The following is a 20,525-nucleotide window of genomic DNA, read 5'->3' as shown; positions in this document are numbered from 1 at the left end:
TAAATTCCAAAACCTGGATTTTGCAGTGCCTTCATGGAATTCATTTATTCATGTGAGCTGAGCTTTGCCCAAGCTGTGGAAGCCTTGTCGTATTTTTCCTCAAAGTGATGGCCTCAGAACGAGGAAAAGACAAAGGCTTTTACAGGACTTATACATGACAACTCAGTCTAGCCATGAGTCCATCAACTGTGTCCTTTAGGAGCTCAAGTAGTGCTAGTTTGTGAGGCAATGCCATGTATGAAAAGAACCATTGCTTTCATTCTGGGTCACCTTAAGTCACTGAAGTAGCAATCCTGTGCACACTTAATTGGAAGTAAGCACCATTAAACACAGTGGGACTTACTTCTGAGTAAGTATACATATTATTGCATTGCTTGTTCCTCATCTGTTCCCTGCTTTTTGAAATTTGGGAGATGGTATTAAAATACTGTTGGAGCTCATTTAAGGAAATGTTTTAGTCATATTCTCTTATGGGTTGAAACAGTGTTTCTGAAGCTAGACATTTACTGTACTAGCTTTTGATATGGTTTGTCTTGCCATAGGCTTTTTAGAAGCGGCATTCCCTCCTGTGTGTGAGAAACGGGAGCCTCTTAAAATAGTGTCTGCTGCCTGCTGTTTTTATAAGCTCTTATATTAAAAGTAATTCATAAAGAAAACTGCCCAGTTAAACAGTGGTTCTTTTGTGTTTCTATGTAGGACAGTTCTAAGCTAGATGTACCCTTGGTCTCATCAGTTTTCTTGTGCTTCCCAGGCTGATGGATGCTTCCTGTCCTCTAACATAGCTACTGTACTTATAAACTTTTAGCTAGTGTTTTTTTTTATACTAAAATATCCAGTAGTTTCTTGAGCCACTTTGGTCTTTAGGTTTATTAAATTTGTGCATCACTTCTCGCTAAAAGGTCCTGAAGCAAGAAAAACAGGATAGAATAATAAAATTACAGAAACAAAAATATCATGAATGACAATATATATATATATATATATATATATATATATAATCATTTAGGTCGGAAGTAGGGAAAGGATACAAAAACTTGGGGTTCTGTAGTGGTTCTGCATCTGTTCCAGAATCCTGCCCCAGAGCAGTGGTTTGCCCCAGATCCTCCAGAATAAATAGACAGATAGCTAGAGATTATAGTAGAAACTTTTGGTGGTAGGAATAAGTGTGAAGAAAGGGGTGACGGAACACAGCTTCCTTCAATATACCGACCGAGAAAAAGATGCAGAACTAAGACTGTGTAGAGCTAGTTTTGCTAGTCTTTGGATATTATAAGACTGGTCTGAGACATTTCTCTATGTTGCCTTGCTCTGCTCTCAGCTCTTGTGGGGAGGAAAAGTCGGTCTTTGGCTGCCTGAAGCACAATTAATTCCTTCATGTACCCTGATTGCCTTCATTTCAGAATCTGGAGCGTGTTGCATCTCAACACAAGGCAGAAGTGGAAAATATCATGGAACAGATGAAAGAGCTGAAGATGAAGACTGAGCGTGACAAGGAAGCCCTGAAGAATGCAATCAAGGCACAGAAAGATCGAGCGGAGCGCAGTGAGGAGTATGCTGATCAACTGAACGCCCAGCTGGCAGAAAAGGTGATGGTTGCTCCGGTGGCCTCCATGTCAGGGCATGACTTACTGTTAGGACAAAGTTTTGTGGAGTGGCATTGGCTACTTGTGAGGTTTGATTTGCAGAACATGGGGGGGGGGGTGGACCCTGGTCCATAGGTTTCCTTGGAGAGATTTAAGCTTTTGAGCTGTATAGGCCAGTTAAATAGTCCGAAAGACACAGCTGCCTCATTCTGCCTGAGAAAGAGCTTTGCTAAACTCACAGGTTGCAGAATTTGCTGTGGAAAGTTGGTTTGTTGGTTTGTTTTCCTATCTGTAAACCATGGTTACATGTTACCTGGGAGCTCTGCATAGGCTTATGCACTTCCTCCCTATCATCATCTTCTTCCTTCTGTTCTTCTCACCTTCCCTTCCTGTCCAACATTAACATGGCTTAGTGTTATGATGCACTGGAGATAAATGACAACTATTGATTCTCAACAAAACAGCTTTTAATTCTTAATTTAAAGCAAGGAATAATCAAAGTCATCACTGCGGATGTAACTCTGTCTGTGCCACCCTTGTGAAAGCTGAAAAGGAATAGAAGGGGAGAATCTGCATGGGGGGAATGAGCATGCTGTTGACCACTTAACTTGGTTAGGACATAGAGGAGCATTTGATCTTTATTGGGCTTGCCTTGATGTTCTAGGCTTGGCTTTGGCTGAAGGTGACTAGAAGTACAGGGCTGCTGTGAAAGTCTACAGTGGACCCCCCGGATATGAACTTAATTTGTTCTGGGGGCCCTTACGTACCCCGAAAAGTCCGCAACATGAGGCGCCGCTTCTGTGCACATGTGCGGTGCGATAGAACACTTCTGCGCATTTGCGCACGGCGAAACCCGGAAGTATACACTTCTGGGTTTGCCATGTTCGCAACCCAAAAGTTACGTTACCCGAATGTCCACTGTATTTGCTTTGCGCAACTTGTCACTAGTGTGGGGTGTCAGGTGAGTTATTGTTTTCTATGCCAAACAATGGGACTGCTCTTCTGACCTTGCCTGTTGCCTTGCTTGGCAGGACAACTATGTTGCTGAGGCGTTGTCCACCTTGGAATCATGGAGAAGCCGCTACAACCAGGTGGTGAAAGACAAAAGTGATCTGGAAGTTGAGATTGTGATGCTGAACAGGTGAGAGCTGCGCCGTCACATTTGGAGCTGGCTCACAAAATGATGGGATGGGAGGCAGCACAGCACACAGATCCAAAAGATTACTGTAGGCTCCTGAAGCCTGTAGCTCCTGAAGAAGGTACTGGGCTCCACCAGCCCCAGCCAACATAGCCAATGGATTGGGGTAGAGGGAATTGCAGTCCAGCAATACTGCAGAGCTACAGCTTTCCCATCACTGCAATACTCTCTTTTAGTTAGTTAAGAAGGTGACAGCCATATGTCCTGGCTCTCTGCCATTTCTGTTTCCTCCACAACTTGTGACTGCAGTTCATCCAGCTCTGTGGTTTATTTTTTTTAAACCCATTCAGAACTGTGTTGTGTACAGCATATAATCCTGTTGGTGCTCTGTGCTAAAGGGGGTTCAAATTGTGCGAGTTTGCATAAGTCAGAGAATGCTGGTATTGGCTTCTTTGCATTTAGTCTGCTTTCAAGGCCTAGGTTGTCAAAGAATGTGGACTTCTCTGCAGAATGGCTATAGAAATGACAGGAGGTCAGGTTATGAAACGGGGTGTGGGGTATGAAAGACAACAGCTGCCTGCAGAGAGGACAGTCTGGTCTGAGAAGTGTTCCGAGGGCCAGAAAGAGATACCAGTGGGCCCTCAGATCTGACATTTACCACCCCAGTGTAGTGAAACGGGCAAGTGAGAGCCTTGCGCAAAAAAATTGCTGCCAGTAAAGACAGTAAAGAAGTTGAATCCCTGATTATGTCTGTGAGGTATTTTATACATTTTGTAAGCCACTCTTGGTATGTTCTTTTAAATGGAAAAATTGAAATTACCTTTTTTTTAACTTAAAAATATCCAGCATTTCACTACCATTATGAGACAGACCAGTATGATTTTTGATTGTGGACTTGGATTTAAATTCCCTAATATGAAAGAAGCTAAGTGCATGAATTAATACTGAGCAAATCTAGGTATTCTATACAATTGCCAAAACTGAGGAATAGTGTTGCACAGTGTGTTCCTAGGATCCAGATAGCTTGAGTGCAAAGGGGAATCCATTAGGAAATCCAAAGTAAAATGTTTCCAGTAGCTGCTCCTTGGCAGTTGGGATGTCAGAAGATGTTGGTCTCCCCTGGAGCCCAGGGTTGAAATTGTGACCAAGCCTTCTTAGCTCAGTTCATTTGTCATTAATATCCGAGCTGGCATACCATGGTTTGTTTTTTGCATTTCAAGTTGGGATGATAGCCTAGGATTTGATTTCAGTTTGACATTAGATGTGAAACAATCCCATGTCTTCCAAAGATCCTGTGCCCCTTACATGCAAAGCTTGATATATTTTGGCTCTCATACATAATGGGTCCACCTCTATAGGGGGATTGAGACTGTTCTTCCCATGTGAATAATAGCACAGTTGGGTGGACTTACCTTAGTGTGAATTCCTAGGCCTGGTTCTTTTCAAGTTCCTTGGCCAAATGAAAGGGGATGTGTTGCATGTGGTATTAGGAAGCGGCTCTAATTTTTCCAGATTATTGTTAAATATATAAACATTAATCTCTTCTCTTTGCTGCAAGAGAAATCAGAGATAATGATTGGCTCAAGGTCATCCACGATTTGTGGTTGTGTGGGGATTTGATCCTATGTTCATCTCTTCCAGCCTAAGTGCAACACTCTAACCCTTACACAACACTGGCTGTCTCTAACGGGTGGGCTGTCGGTTGCCCTTCCGTTGTTGTTAGATTCCCATCAGCCCCAGCCAACATCTGGAGGGCCACAGATTTCCCTCTTCTACTATATGGGAATCATGTGCCTTAAAAAGATGGTCATCTTTGTTAAATTCTGCTTTGAACTGCTTTCTTCCTTGGGCTAATGTATATTTCCCTGACGTGTATTTAAGCCGTATTTCAGACTTGGTGGAACAGCAAAACACTATGGAAGACAAGATGCGGGAGGACAGAGATGCCATGGTGGACAAACTGCACCGGCAGGTCACAGAAAGTACCTCATTCAAAATGGAGAATGAGAGGTTGAAGGTTGGTAGAGAAAAGTCCTCATCTTCACCATGCTGGGGCCTTCCAGATGTTTTGGGCTACAGTTCCCATCAGCCCAGCATAATGCAATCATGCTAGCTAGGACTGTTGAAAGTTGTAGTCCAAAAACATACATTCATAGGGCACCAGCTGCTCTAGGTCTGTTAAGGGCAATTCCACCATCTGATGAGATGTACAGGAGCATTTTTTAAATAACTTCCAATCGTTTCAGTTGAGAGAATGCAGGAGATGTTCCAAATGGGATTTGTTTGTTTATTTTATTGCATTTTCATCCCATCTTTTTCCTGATGAGCTCATGCTTCTCCCCCTCCCTCCTCTAATCCCCACAACAACCCGGTGATGTACCATATTTTTCGCTCCATAAGACACACTTTTTCCCTCCTAAAAAGGAAGGGGGAAAGTCGGTGCGTCTTATGGTGTGAAGACTCCTTGTAAAGCAAGCGGAGCACATTCATTTACAGGGAGATGGGAAGGAGGGGCAGGCGGGAGCCGGCTCCCTGTCAAGCATCTCCTCCACTGCTGCCGCCAGCGCACTCTGCTTTTGCGGGTGGTGGTGGTGGGGAGAGGAACGAGCAGCCCCGGGCCGCCTTAGCCCTGACAGCGACAAGGGGGGAGGAAGGGGCAGCCCCAAAGCGGCGCTTTTAGGCTGTCCCCTTCCTCTCCCTTTGCCCCAACAGCGGTCACCCCTTTCATCCTTCCTTCCTTCTCCCTTTTTCTTTCACTCTCTCTCACCCCTTCCTTCCTTCCTTCCTTCCTTCCTTCCTTCCTTCCTTCCTTCCTTCCTTCCTTCCTTCCTTCCCTCCCTCCCTCCCTCCCTCCCTCCCTCCCTCTCTTCCTCTCTCTCTCTACTGCTACTGTTGACTGCTGTTCACTTTACATGGTTGAAATATTATGTTGATATACCGGTTGTTTATTAAATAGTTTAGTATAACATTTGCTTCAGAATATTCCCCCCCCCCCCCCGCTTTCCTCCTCTAAAAACTGGGTGAGTCTTATGGTCGGGTGCGTCTTAAGGAACGAAAAATACTATATGTTAGGCTGTGGGTGAGTGACTGGCTGAAGGTCACCTGGTGAGCTTTGTGGCCGAGTGGAGGATTCGAACCCTGGTCTCCCAGGTTCTAGTTGAAACTCTTAACTGCCTACGCCACACTGACTCTCTCATGAGAGGGAGAGGGAGATGCTTGTTGTGCAGCCCAGCAGTCCTTTCTCTTCTGACTGAACACATCTCTTTTCTGGTTCCTACAGAATAGCATACTCCCAGTGGAAGAAAAACTGAATAAAGCTCAACAGGAAATAGCAATGCTCAAAGCATCCCTCAAGAACTACGAAGGGACAATTGAAAGTTACAAGAACCAGGTACTGATCTAGAACGACGTTTGGCACCCTCTTTCCTTCTTCGTCTTCTGGCAGGAATGCCCTGCCGAGCTCAAAAACCCTGGAACTTTGGGGGGTGGGGCATAGTTGCATTTTGGTTTCCAGGCATTCTGTGTCTTTTGTCTAAGCAAGTACTTGGCAATTTCTTTTCTAGATATTTGCAAGAGGTGGGTGTAACTGAAAAGCACCTGCTCTTCTTCCTTAGTGTTACTGAAAGGATTTGAAGCTGGTCTATTTCATTTTGTAGCCCTTTATTAGTATTTTTCAAAAATAAAAAAATACCCCTACCCAAGATGGATTACAGTATTTCAAAATCTGAGAGGTGCCTAATTGTGGTAGTAATTAAAAAGCAATAAACAAATGCACATCAAATACAAAGAATGATTTGAGAGCTGCAAAGCATAAAATAAGCTTAAACTGGTTAGTTTTCTCAAGTCCCCGAAGGCTTATCTTACTTGAGCTTGTCTCACTCTGTTCTTGGCAGCAATGAAAGACTCGGGTGATGCAGATGCCTTGGCTTAGGCTAGGCTCATAAATGGCAACCTTTACCAAGACCCTTCAGATGTTTTGGACTACAGCTTCCATCAGACCAAGGCAGCACAGCTGTATGATGCTGCAGATGAGGGGAGGTGTAGCCCAAAACATCTGGAGAAGACTCCAGCTTGGCAAAGGCCGACGAAGAGGAAAGCCAACAAATTGGAGCACTTCTGTATAAAAGCCTTGTCCACTAATTTAGAGTACCTTTTTATTAACTGAACTGTCACACTTGAAATGAGTTTGTCTCAACTTGTGGTAAAATTAGGCTCTTTCAAAGTCTATGCATAAAGGGTTTGCATGCAGGAGAAGCTCACAGAAGCATGAGAAGAATGGTCCCTGTACATGTTGCCGCAAATATATCAGGTTCTATAGATACTAGAGATTCCCTTCCCCCAAGAACAGCTAGGAATCTGGAGATTATGGCTCATCATGGACCCCCATGCCTCCAGGGCTTTTCTATTACTGGGTGTGTGGTGTTGTTTTTTTAAGGAACAATGGGAGGATTCATTACACTGTATCTTGCCCAGTCAGAGTGATTCACAGAACGATGGCCACTGTGGAATTAACCTATGGTCATGAGCCCATCACTGTGGAATTAATTAATGAAGAGTAAAGCCGTAGGGTATGGATTTCAGAATTCTATTCCACTCTTGGTATTTAGAGAGGAAATTGTCTCTAACATATGAACCAAAGGCACCTGTAAAGGTAGAGTTTATGTGTTCTAACACAAATGGAGAAAAGCAGTTCAGCAGGGCAAGTGGGTGTATCTCCCTCTGAGTTTTAACTCCTTTTGGTGCGAACATAACTGCAATGACTTTTATTTTGAGGATTGATTAAAAAATATGGACTGTCTATGTGAACAAGACTTTTAATACTTTCTTTTCAGATTTCTCATAGTTGCATTCAGTAAACCAAAACTGAAACATGATTAATTCAATTCCATTTGATAATATAGCTGCTGTACATGTTCGTTTTCTCAAAAAAACCCACAACCCATCAACCTCTTTTCCCCAGGTGGTGAAAACGCGAATGGAAGCTGATGATGTGACTGTGAAACTGGAGCTTTGTGAAAAAGAGAACAAATCACTGAAGGAAGAAATGACCAAGGAGATTGAAAATGTAAGTGTCTGGTCCAAGCTTTTAGATGAGCCATAAAATCTGGAGGTTTCATGTGTTGTAGCTCCTGCACAGGAACCTTCGTGGGGTGTGGAAGAGAAGGAGCAGACTAGTACCTCACAAAAACATGAGAAGAATACTGCTTGTACATTTTGCATCATATTTATCAGTTCCAACAAATGTTAGAGATTCACTCTTTTTTAAGAAAAGAAGGAAGAGAAGGCGGGGAATCTGGAAGTTATGGTTCATCATGGGTCCCCAGTCCTCCGAGGCTTTTCCATTGCTGCTTTTTTAAAAAAGAAAGAAAAGAAACAGAATCTTGTCCAGTCAGAGTGATTCACAGTGTAATTGGCACCATAGAAGTATTAGGTTACTGAAGAAACTGTAAAATTATGGCAAATGGTGACCTGGATTTAGGAGGGGGTCATAGCTGAGTGGTAGACCACTTGCTTTGCATGCAGAAGGGGCCAGGATCAATCTCCAGCATCTCTAGTTGGAGAAGGTCAGGTAGCAGCGCTAGAAAAAACCTTGGAGAATCATGTATTGAGGGGTAAAACTCCATAGATACAGGTTATGTGTAGGACTGCTATAGAGGTGGTTTTTTTTTGCTGTGATGTGGAGTTGGGAACATTGAGTATTCAAGGGTGATGAAAAGGACAACCAAAGTAATCAAAGGGCCAACTGCCCTATGAGGAAAGATTGCAGTGCATGGAGCTTTTTAGTATAGAAAAAGGCAAGGAATAGGAGACTTGATAGAGATGTTATGACACAAAAAGATGGCATGAGTTAGATAAGACAGATAGGAAAAAGGTTTTCATCCTCTTTCATTATGCTAGAGCCTAGGTCTAATTCAGCAGAGCTATTCATAAAAATTTAATAAATAAACATAGGAAGCTATCATATCAAATAAAACCATTGCTCCATCTAGTACATGGGTGATCCAGACACCTTCTAAATCCGGCCCGTAGACGGTCTGGGAATCAGCATGTTTTTACATGAGTAGAATGTGTGCTTTTATTTAAAATGCATTTCTGGGTTATTTGTGGGGCATAGGAATTCGTTCACATATTTTTTTCAAAATATAGTCCGGCCCCCCACAAGGTCTGAGGGACAGTGGACCGGCCCACTGCTGAAAAAGTTTGCTGACCCCTGATTACGAGTCCATCTAGTTGATGAATTAAGTTTGTAATACCTCTGGAATGAATTAAGTTTGTAACCAGAGGTACGACTGTAATGCTTTGGCACTACAGGCTCAAATGTGCATAGCAAGCCATAGTTACATGTGTGCAAGCAATTGTAGCTTTGTGTATGTCCTTTGTTCATATGAAGGGCAAGCACAAATAATTGTTTGCTGTTTTGGATGCCGTGGCCTCCAAACAAGATAAGATAAGATCATTGCCCCCTGCTCCATCCACTCAGATAAGGCACTCCACATAAATTTAAAATAACTTGTTGTTGTTGTTTAGTCGTTTAGTCGTGTCCGACTCTTCGTGACCCCATGGACCATAGCACGCCAGGCACTCCTGTCTTGCACTGCCTCCCGCAGTTTGGTCAAACTCATGTTCGTAGCTTCGAGAACACTGTCCAACCATCTTGTCCTCTGTCGTCCCCTTCTCCTAGTGCCCTCAATCTTTCCCAACATCAGGGTCTTTTCCAAGGATTCTTCTCTTCTCATGAGGTGGCCAAAGTATTGGAGCCTCAGCTTCACGATCTGTCCTTCCAGGGAGCACTCAGGGCTGATTTCCTTAAGAATGGATAGGTTTGATCTTCTAGCAGTCCATGGGACTCTCAAGAGTCTCCTCCAGCACCATAATTCAAAGGCATCAATTCTTCGACGATCAGCCTTCTTTATGGTCCAGCTCTCACTTCCATACATCACTACTGGGAAAACCATAGCTTTAACTATACGGACCTTTGTCGGCAAAGTGATGTCTCTGCTTTTTAAGATGCTGTCTAGGTTTGTCATTGCTTTTCTCCCAAGAAGCAGGCATCTTTTAATTTCGTGACTGCTGTCACCATCTGCAGTGATCAAGGAGCCCAAGAAAGTAAAATCTCTCACTGCCTCCATTTCTTCCCCTTCTATTTGCCAGGAGGTGATGGGACCAGTGGCCATGATCTTGGTTTTTTTGATGTTGAGCTTCAGACCATATTTTGCGCTCTCCTCTTTCACCCTCATTAAAAGGTTCTTTAATTCCTCCTCGCTTTCTGCCATCAAGGTTGTGTCATCTGCATATCTGAGGTTGTTGATATTTCTTCCGGCAATCTTAATTCCGGCTTGGGATTCATCTAGTCCACCCTTTCGCATGATGAATTCTGCATATAAGTTAAATAAGCAGGGAGACAATATACAACCTTGTCGTACTCCTTTCCCAATTTTGAACCAATCAGTTGTTCCATATCCAGCTCTAACTGTAGCTTCTTGTCCCACATAGAGATTTCTCAGGAGACAGATGAGGTGATCAGGCACTCCCATTTCTTTAAGAACTTGCCATAGTTTGCTGTGGTCGACACAGTCAAAGGCTTTTGCATAGTCAATGAAGCAGAAGTAGACGTTTTTCTGGAACTCTCTAGCTTTCTCCATAATCCAGCGCATGTTTGCTATTTGGTCTCTGGTTCCTCTGCCCTTTCGAAATCCAGCTTGCACTTCTGGGAGTTCTCGGTCCACATACTGCCTAAGCCTGCCTTGTAGAATTTTAAGCATAACCTTGCTAGCGTGTGAAATGAGCGCAATTGTGCGGTAGTTGGAGCATTCTTTGGCACTGCCCTTCTTTGGAATTGGGATGTAGACTGATCTTCTCCAATCCTCTGGCCATTGCTGAGTTTTCCAAACTTGCTGGCATATTGGGTGTATAAATAACTACAAAACATTAATTAAAACATTAATTAAACATTAAAATAACTACAAAACATTAATTAACCAAGGCAATACGAAATGACAAGTAAAAATAAGATGACTTCAAAGTCCAGACTTTCCATTTAAGGCCGAAATTGCTCTAGAGAATAAACTGTTCTTGAGACGGCTCGTTCTCGCCTTCATTGTTCTGTATATCTGTCCCGATGGCAGGAGCTCGAAGAATGCAGCGGATCCCTTGATATGTCTAGTGTTTTCCTGTGGCACCTGGTGATATAGATTTGTTCTAAGGTGGAGAGTGAGCAGCCAATAATGCTCTCTGCTGTTTTAATAATTCTGCACAACCCTATCCTATCCTGGGAAGTACAGCTTCCGTACCACATGCATAACCCATAAGTGAGTACACTCTCAATGGCACAGTGATAGAAGGCAAGCAGCAGCTTTTGTGGAAGATGGTTTTTCCTTAGAATTCTCAAGAAGTACAGTCTCTGCTGCGCCTTCTTCACAAGCCCCCTCGTATTAACACTCCAGGACAGATCCTCCTGTAACTCATTGCCTAGAAATCTAAACGTTGTTACCCTCTCCACGCAGATTCCGTCACTCAAAAGTGGCTGGACAAGCCGATTTGTATTACACAAGGGCAGGAAAGCAAGTTTTTATCCCTCTCCCATAATGCTAGAACCTGGGTCCATCTAATGAAGCTGAATGTTGGAAAGTTCAGGACAGATGAAAGAAAGTACTTTTTCCCATGGTACATACCCTGTTTTCCCAAAAATAAGCCCTACCCATAAAATAAGCTGTAACAGGATTTCTACGCATTTCTACGCAATTAATGGAGGATATGGCTACTGGTGGCTGTTTGCCACAATTGCAATGTACTACCTCCAGTGGCTTGTGGGCTTCAGAAGCATCTACTAGCTTCACATATTATCTGGCCCTTGATCTAGAATTGTGGATCAAACTCATTGTTATCAGATAAATAGGTGTTGTGGCCAAGCACCCTCTGTTATCTTTAATTCCTGCTTTTTGCATTCTTGCTCACAGGCTCGTAAGCAGTTCCAGAGTCAGGTTGCTGAGCTAGAAAAGCTTCCCGAGATCCTGAAGATCACAGAGTCTAAACTGGCTGAGTGCCAGGAACAGCTAAAGGGTTACGAGAAGAAAAATATGGAGCTGTCAACCATGATCACAGACCTCCGTCAGCGGGTAAGGGATTGGCAGAAGGCGCCCACACGAACCCCAAGCAGAGGACCAAAATGAGCCTCTAGCATCAAGAAAATGCAATCTTTGTCTCTTGTCTCGTCTCTTTTTGAAATGATTAAAACATCTGCACTGCGGAATAAAAGGATGTGTGGCATGTCTTTGTTTTGCTGTTTTGCTACCTGCATTTAAGCTTGCTGCTTTTCTCAGTCCACCAACACCTTCTCTCTCTGGCGAGTTAACAAATGGGTAGGCTTGTGAAAGCATGCAGTTAAGATCCACCAGCCCCCTTCACGCTTTTATTTGTGGGTCCTTCGTATGGCAATTCATAGGTTTCTCACGGTTCTGTGTAATGCAGTGCATGCTAGAAACTTAAATTCATCAACAAAAAGTCAAATTTCTAGTCCTCGTGACTGAGAGGAATGAAAATTTGAAAATGGTTAGGCAGGTCTCTAGGCACTGAGTGGGATGGAGGAATCAAAACTGCCTACCAGAATATTTGCACATGTTGGCTTGTTTTGCATAATTTATTTATCTTATTGGGGGGGGGAGAAGGTGCAACATAGGCATGGAACACTGAATTAATGCCATTGAGGATTGCTTGCTTTCATTTTAAAGAAGGAAATAGAAACTGAAGTTCTTAGGATGCACTCAGTTCAGTTTCTCCTGTGTTCAGTCTTGAAATGCACACATCCTTGTAAGTGTGGTATGTGCTAAAACTGAAAGCAAAAACCTGGGCTGTGGGTGGTGGGGGAGCTTCTGTGGTTCAGCTCATGGTGACCGGTTGAGTTCCACTTGCTAAGGTTTCAGTCCTTTGGTCTTTCTGACAGTCAACACTTGGTTACCTAAGCCTCTCTGTGTGACCTTTTTGGCCTTAATTTTACAGCTGCTGTCCTGTGCTTCCAAACGACCCAAATTCTTCTTCTGAAGTCTTTCTTTTTGAGCCAGAAATCTTTATGCACAGTATATCCATGTGAAATAAACTCTTGGCAGATTAAATCAGATCTTGGTTTTTTATATTGATTTTCAAATAATTTTTTGTTTCTGTTTTTGTATGAGGTGCAAACCAGCATGAGTATAACATGTGCCTGGCCACAAGCACCTGAGCCTCCATTCCTTGTAAAAGACAACTTCATCTTTTTAGCAACCCATGGTTAATTCTGTTCGGCTCCATAAGCCTTTCACCTTTTGTCTCTCTCTCTCTCTCTGTGTAAGAGATTGTGATTTTTCTCTCCTTTGGCGTTTGCCTCAATCTGTGTGTGCTTCACTTTGCTTGCAGGTGGCTGGCGGCTCATTTGTGCAGCGATGAGAAGAAAAAAATTCATGCTGGATGACAATAGGCTCTGAAAAGGCCACAAAAACAGGAACACGTACAGTGCTTAAATGTGTACAAGAGGAGGTTCCTAGGCTCTTCCCTCTGACCAGTGGGGTTGAGGGTCTAGGTGAAGGGGCTTCTGATTATAGTTGCTTAGTGGTGAGGCAAAGACACCTACCCCAGAAGGCTGTCTTTAATTTTACTCTGTGTCCCACCTCCTGGTACTGAAATCAGATTCTGCTCCTGGGGTTTGGGTTTAAAGCACCCAAGGCCACCATCCCTTTGGGTCTGCTCAGTATCTGGAAACCACATGTGAGTGGCCTTCCATGGTGGAAGAGAGGGGCAATGGAAACAGTAGCTTTAAATAAGCACCAAATGAGCCCTGGTCCACTTAAGCCCTGGACATGGTAGCCTTTTCTGCTCCTTTTCTCTCTTTGTCTGTCTCTGTCTCTGCATGACTCCATTCCTGTTTCTCTAGGAAATAAAGAATGGGGAGATCTTGACATGAAAATGAGCAGCACCTGTCACTGGTAGCTTGGGAAGGCCTTAAAGACTTTACACATTTTCTACCTTTTCCCCTTCCTATTTTTTAAACCAATCTTTCATTTTCATATCTTGAATTACTGTGATTTGATTTAATTGTATTAATTGTTTTGATGATTTATTGTTGCCGTTTGCTTTATTTATATGATGCTGTGCTTGATATTGCAATGTTTGTTGCTTTGTTAATGCCCTTCTTAGCTGCTTTGGGCTGAACATTTGCCGTTGGAAAACCGGAATACAGATATTAAATTAAGTCAAATCAAATTTCAGATTGAGCTTCAGGGAGACAAGATGGAGATGATGAGAGAGAGGTATCAGTCTGCCCAAGAAGAGAACAAGCAGCTGATCCTCAAGCTTGAAGAGCTGGAGAGGTTAGGAGCAAGTGGGGAGGATGCAAGCTTTGTCAAGGTTGGGAGCAGAGTGAGCAAAACTGAACGGCTGTGTTGTGCAAATGTTCTCGTGTGTTTAGATCAATCAGGTGCTGTATCAGTGTTGAGTATGGAACACTGTAGTCTTGTCATGGATGCTGGGCTTGGTGGTGATGGTGGGGGAAACAGTTGCTCTGGTTGGCACACCACGCAAAGCCCAAACCACGGCTCAGCGTGAATATATGGAGTTCACAACTGAGTCACAGCAGAGTTTTGTTGCTGACTGCAGCAAATCTGCAGTGATCTTTGTAAGTCTGGACCTGGGGTCAGACTTTTAACTCTCTCCAGATTAACTGGTGGTGGTAGCTAGGGTTCATAGAATCCAGGGCCGGCTCTACGGCCAGTCTGGGTGGCGCAGGGCGCCAGGGTGCCTGCCCGCCGCAGAGCTGCGCCCCCGGCAGCCGCGCTGTGTGCTGCGCCCGGCCGCCGCGCTGGGAAACGGGGCGGGGGCGCCAGAGGGATCAATCGCACCAGGGCGCCAAATATACTTAAGACGGCCCTGATAGAATCATAGAATTGGAAGAGACCACAAGGGCCATCCAGTCCAATCCCCTGCCAAGCACGAAACGCCATCAAAGCATTACTGACAGATGGCTGTCAAGCCTCTGCTTAAGGACCTCCAAAGAAGGAGACTCCACCACACGCCTTGGCAGCAAATTCCACTGGGTTTGTCCTTTAGTTCCTGGCTTGTGGATTGCCTGGAAGAGCCTGGGTTTGGATGACATGCTAAGCCAAACTATGGTTTCATTCAGTGTGATGCAGCAGCAAAACAACCAGGGAGAAACAAAATGGCCACAATCTCCTCTTCAGGAGCCCTCACACTTATGCATTTGCGCAAAGCCATTGTTTGGCTTACTGTAACATGCAAACTAGGCTTACTGGCAGTGTTGGGAAGGCAAAAAGTGATAGCCCCTTGCATTCCAAATGTAGGTTAATACCGTATTGGCCTGAATATAAGCCTTACTTTTCCCGTGCAGCTTAAATTTGCGACCTTACAAAAATTGGCTTTTACAATATTACTGCTGAAACATACATATGGTAAAATGGAATGGGTGTGAGTGCCTGCAGAATTTTAAGGGAGCGGCTTATATTTGGGTATTGTGTTTTTTCTTTCCTCCCCACTTGGACTTTAAAGGTGCGGCTTATATTTGGGTGCGGCTTATGTCCAGGCCAATATGATATACTTCTTTTGTGGGGTGGGGGGAGAGCAGAGGGAGGAGTCAAGGAACTGTAGCAATTTATGTAATTATTATTTATTTATTTATACCCCGCCCATCTGGCTGGGTTTCCCCAGCCACTCTGGGTGGCTTCCAACTGAATATTAAAAACAATACAGCATCAAACATTAAAAACTTCTCTAAACAGGGCCGCCTTTAGTTGCCTTTTGAAAGTAAAATAGTTGCTTATTGCCTCGACATCTGCTGGGTGGGCGTTCCATAGGGCAGGTGCCACTGCCGAGAAGGCCCTCTCCCTGGTTCTCCATAGCTGCTGGTTCCTAGGACCAATCTCCTCCTGTGGGCAGCAGCTAATAATCAGTGGTTGTGGATGGGATCCGTTCCGGAGCTCCGGTCAGATCCTGAGGTTTCTGCAACTGGAGGGACCACTTCTGCACATGCGTGCGTGGTGGTAAAGTAGAGCAGTTCTGCACATGTGTACACAGCAAAACCCAGAAAAATACTTCCTGAAGGATATGTAACCGGAGGTGAACGTATGTAGAGGTACCACTGTATAAAGCAGCACCTATCAAAACTTATTTACAGGCACATCTAGTCAATTCAAAGGTTGAGCCCTTTTGATTGGCTTATACCCATGAATTTTCCTTGTGGTTGCAATTCAGGAAGCTTGAAGCAGCAAGCGGTCAGAATATAGAATTCATCCAGGTCATAGCGAAAAGGGAGGAGTCGATCCATCAGGCCCAGCTGCGACTAGAGGAGAAGACCCGGGAATGTGGCTCCTTGGCACGCCAGCTGGAGATAGCCATAGGTGATGCCAAGAGGCAGGTTGGTACCTCCCCCTGGGCAATGAGTATTTTGTTTTTGAGAACCAGCTTCAGGAGATCAGTGAGAAGATGCTTTATTACAAGGGGTGGGGGATCTCAACCCTGGATCCCAAATGTGGTCCTTGAGAGACTCTATGCTTTTTCCAACTCTGCTCTGGGTGTCCTCCTTGCATGGTTTTGCTCAGCAAGAATGTGTCCTTGAATTGTTGCAATGCCTCACTTACCTGGAAGGAGGCAGAGGTGTCTGTGGCTGGAAATGTGGCCCACTATACAAAAGTCCCCTCCACGTGCCTTGGCCATCACACCTGTTATGATAAATGTAGTATTGTAAAGTTCATTAGTAGGGACGCAAGTGGTGCTGTGGGTTAAACCACAGAGCCTAGAGCTTGCTGATCAGAAGGTCGGCGGTTTGAATCCCTGTGACGGGGTGAGCTCCCGTTGCTTGGTCCCAGCTCCTGCCAATCTAGCAGTTCGAAAGCATGTCAAAGTGCAAGTAGATAAATAGGTACCGCTACAGCGGGAAGGTAAACGGCATTTCCGTGCACTGCTCTGGTTTGCCAGAAGCGGCTTTGTCATGCTGGGCACATGACCTGGAAGCTGTACGCCGGCTCCCTTGGCCAATAACGCGAGATGAGCGCCGCAACCCCAGAGTTGGTCACGACTGAACCTAATGGTCAGGGGTCCCTTTACCTTTACCTTTAAAGTTCATTAGTGGATAGTAACTCCTTAAACCCACACAGCCAATCTTCAATGGCTGTCCAGTACGCTCCCCAGCTCGCTCTGCAAAGCTTCTTCTTGTTCGGACCCAGCAGAGTTACATCGCAGCTGGCACGATGGCAGTCTGTGTCTTCAATAAAACAGACTCAATTCCGTTGCTTCTAGTCTAACTCAACTTTATTACAGAAGAATAAAAGAAACAGCAAAACCAACAGAAGCCAGATGCATGTTTGCAGCTCTTATCTCTAGCTCTCTCTCCTACACACGCCTCATACCGTATCACTTGTGGGCAGACACCCAGAGAATCAGAACACCTCCAGAGTGTTTTAACTCTCACCAGAATCCCAACAACGGCCATCAGGCTAGGTGAGGCAGTTGCCTCAGGCAGCAGGACCCACAGGGGCAGCAGATTCAGCCTCCAGAGAATGTGTCTCCTGTTGCCGCAGCAGCAGCTTCCCAGCGTGATACAGAACAGGCCTCTCCCCACAGTGGCCTTTGATTCCCCCTTCAGCCATCTGGTAAGGTTGATTTGACACTCCCCCCCCCCCAAATGTAGATCTTTATTCTCCCCAACCCCCTTCTTGATACAGATATTCACTCGCCCTTTATTCCCTGGTGGTGGGAAAGGAGCACCATTTTATGGTTCGCCTATGTGCCAGATGTCTTGGGCCGGCCCTGCCACAGCTTTCCCCAAGGCTGCCCACACGGGAATGCAGCCCCTGGGTTGAAAAGAGTCCTTCCCTATTGCCCTAGTTAGTAGGAGGACATGTATATTTGATACACTTCCATCCCATCCTACTTCCAAGGAGCTCTTGAGAGCAGCCTATGCAAGGAGCCTCTTTCCTTTTCTCCTTATAACAGCACTTGAGAGAAAGCACTCAATTTAATTGTGGGTGGTAGGGACCCCCCACTCGGCTCTCTCCAGTGTAAGCAAAACACTTAGCCATTACATATCCTGCTGGGTCCTAGGATGTTTCCTGTCTCTGTGTATGTTTGTGATTTGATTTTCTTTCTTTCTTTTTAGTCTTTCATATTAGAAATGTGAGCTTGGTGGGGAAGAGTGGGGAAGTATAAATGCAAAGTTAATAATGTATTGGGCCACTTGAACTGTCTCTAGATATTTAAAGTAAAATCAATGCTCCCTCCCCCCAATACACACACACACACACACACACACACACACACACACACACACACACTTCTTCAAGTTCTTTACATCTGTTACTTTACTTTAATTCCCCCCCCCCACCGTCTTGTTGCTCTTTCCCCTGCTAACATTGGATATGTAGATTAACCCTGCTTCTAATATAACAGGAAAGTGAGTAAAATAAAAAAATTCCTTCAGTAGCACCTTAAAGACCAACTAAGTTTTTATTTTGGTATGAGCTTTCGTGTGCATGCACACTTCTTCAGATACAGTGAAATGGAAGTTTCCAGGCACTTATGTAGAGAAGGGGTGGGGAGGGGTGGGGATGGGGAGGGGGGATCACTCAGAAGGGTGGTGGAAATGGGTGATTGACTGACTGATAGCTGTTGATGACCAAAGCTCATACCAAAATAAAAACTTAGTTGGTCTTTAAGGTGCTACTGAAGGAATTTTTTTATTTTACTTCGATCCAGACCAACACGGCTACCTACCTGTAACCAGGAAAGTGAGTGCTACATTAAAAAAAAAAAATTCCTGGCTTTAGAAGCTTTAGAAAATTGGGATCAAGCGACCCTCTTCCCTCAAAGCTTCTTGAGGGATGCTTTTTTGTTTGCTAAAGCCCAAAACATTGGTTGTCTTGTTTCTATTGCCTTGCCTGCAAAAGGTGGAACAAACAAGGGAGCGAGCAGCAGCAAGGGAGAGAACAGCTCAGTCGAAGATGCTGGATTTGGAAACTCAACTGAGCAGGACAAAGACGGAACTGAATCAACTGCGGCGGAGCAAAGATGATGTGAGTGGCTTTCTGCAGCAGCAGCAGCAGCAGCAGCTCTCTTAACTTTCTTAAGGCCTTTTAGGTCCATCCCATCTTGTATTTTGATAGGGAGGAAAGGAAGTAGATGAGGGGGGGTGGTTGGGGTTTTTTGTGGGTTTTTTTTTAAAAAATAGGATGGAGCACAGGGAACTGATTAGGAGCATAGAAGATTTGCTAAAGTTGTAAGATAAGGGGTTAGCAGGCTGGAATTTCTGCTTGGCATGTGAACTGCTACTTGCTTATATGAAGAATCCATAATTGATCTGGTATAGAAATGAGGTGGGTGTGGCAGTGATTTCCCTCGCTTCAACCATTTTGTCCGTCCTCGTGCAGGCAGAGTGTCGGTATGAAAGCCGCCTCCACGACCTGAAGGATCGTCTTGAACAGTCTGAGAGCACCAACCGAAGCATGCAAAGCTACGTCCAGCTCCTCAAGTCCTCTTATGCCAATGTCTTTGGAGACAGTGCCTTATCAACCTCCCCGATTCGTCCTCGATCTCCACTGTGATCAAACCTTGTCCCTTAACATCCAATACCCTCTTGCTACAGGCTCAGCTGGGTGGACCTATTTCAAAGCCATATCTGATTTTGGAACTTACATAGCTCAGGATCTTCATCGTATTGTTGGCGTGGGAGATTCATCCTGCCTTTGTGTCAGTGAGATGGTGGCATTAAGGGCTGCATTGGGTATCATAAGCCATGTTAAAGCCGGCCAACAAGGGGCACATTTACCACCCCTTCTGTCTTTTAGTGCCTTACAGAGGTTACATGTTTTGAAAGTAACCTGCAGTGTTTTAATCATCTTTTAATTTTATTAATGTTTTATGTATGATTTTCTCACTATGCCATGAGTTTCAAATATCATGTTTGTTGAATGCAGAACAAAATATTTAGATTTTTTTAAAAATAATAATAAAAATTTTGATCTGAAAAATTGTGAACCCATTAAAGGTTGTGTCTGCTAACAGCATGCCTTGGACCAGACACAGCTGGTGTGGAAACCATTCCTTTTTCTTTTAATTGCATTATTGCAGTTTTTCTAGGGGTGAGTATCAGTTTAAAGGTGTGATTTCAGTAATTGTGTATGTGAAGGAGAAAAGCATCTGCCCTGCTTTTTAAAGAAATGTGTTTCATACTATCTGTACTCTTGTAAAGGTTCCTGGGATCCATTTTTCCAAAGCTGCATATCTCTGATCATTTGTGATTTTCATGTGTGACTTTTGTGTTGAGCAGTAATGTTTTGTTTGTGAAATATCCCCTGATTTTTTGTTTTCAAGCTCTGTGTGTCTCTGTTATTTTTTAGCTTCCTTATGTTATGAATAACATCTCTGTTCCTGCTTCCATGCTGCACATACTGATCCTCACTACAATTGGGCTTGAGCAGGGGGCCAGCAGGGTTTATCTTGCCTGGGCCGAATCGGTCCCGCAGAGATCCCTCCATGGATTGCGTGCGCATGACTTTCGGCGCCGTGGAAGCAAGTTCCCATGCCGTGCTGCACTTAGTTTAGCGCAGCGCATGAGTGGGCGGCTCGGTTCGGGGGTGGCTCGTGGGCTGGTCAAACGATCTCCGCGGGCCACTTCCAGCCCATGGGCCTTAGGTTGCTGGGCATGAGCTTGCTAGGTTACTCATGAGTTTCTGTAAAACCACATGGCTAATTCAAATTGCGGAGCCTTGTCCTCTTCAGCATCTGGGGATCCTCCATCCAAGGGTGTGAATTATTCACAATCTTAGGCA

The 20,525-nt window shown here is 44.4% G+C and overlaps 1 protein-coding gene across 5 annotated transcripts in view; it reads left to right on the top strand.

Annotated features, from left to right (window-relative positions):
* Positions 1 to 20,066, top strand: part of ODF2 (outer dense fiber of sperm tails 2) — a 39,268-nt gene extending 19,202 nt beyond the window's left edge. For 4 of the 5 annotated variants that reach the window (XM_035112906.2, XM_035112907.2, XM_035112909.2 and 1 more), the window contains 10 exons: positions 1,401 to 1,586; positions 2,615 to 2,724; positions 4,603 to 4,738; positions 6,002 to 6,112; positions 7,682 to 7,786; positions 11,679 to 11,837; positions 13,960 to 14,060; positions 15,955 to 16,117; positions 18,645 to 18,770; positions 19,125 to 20,066. In XM_035112906.2, the coding sequence (XP_034968797.1) occupies positions 1,401 to 1,586; positions 2,615 to 2,724; positions 4,603 to 4,738; positions 6,002 to 6,112; positions 7,682 to 7,786; positions 11,679 to 11,837; positions 13,960 to 14,060; positions 15,955 to 16,117; positions 18,645 to 18,770; positions 19,125 to 19,298 (1,371 nt within the window). In that variant the 3' untranslated portion in view covers positions 19,299 to 20,066. Of the gene's footprint in view, positions 1 to 1,400; positions 1,587 to 2,614; positions 2,725 to 4,602; positions 4,739 to 6,001; positions 6,113 to 7,681; positions 7,787 to 11,678; positions 11,838 to 13,959; positions 14,098 to 15,954; positions 16,118 to 18,644; positions 18,771 to 19,124 lie in introns of those variants that run through there. The other variant, XM_035112911.2, reaches the window with a different exon arrangement.
* Positions 20,067 to 20,525: the final 459 nt, after the last annotated feature.

Source organism: Zootoca vivipara, chromosome Z, assembly GCF_963506605.1.
Source record: "Zootoca vivipara chromosome Z, rZooViv1.1, whole genome shotgun sequence".
In the NCBI taxonomy this organism is placed as follows: Eukaryota; Metazoa; Chordata; class Lepidosauria; order Squamata; family Lacertidae; genus Zootoca; species Zootoca vivipara.
The sequence above is the reverse complement of the archived record's forward strand: the minus strand, read 5'-3'. Positions and strand labels throughout refer to the sequence as shown.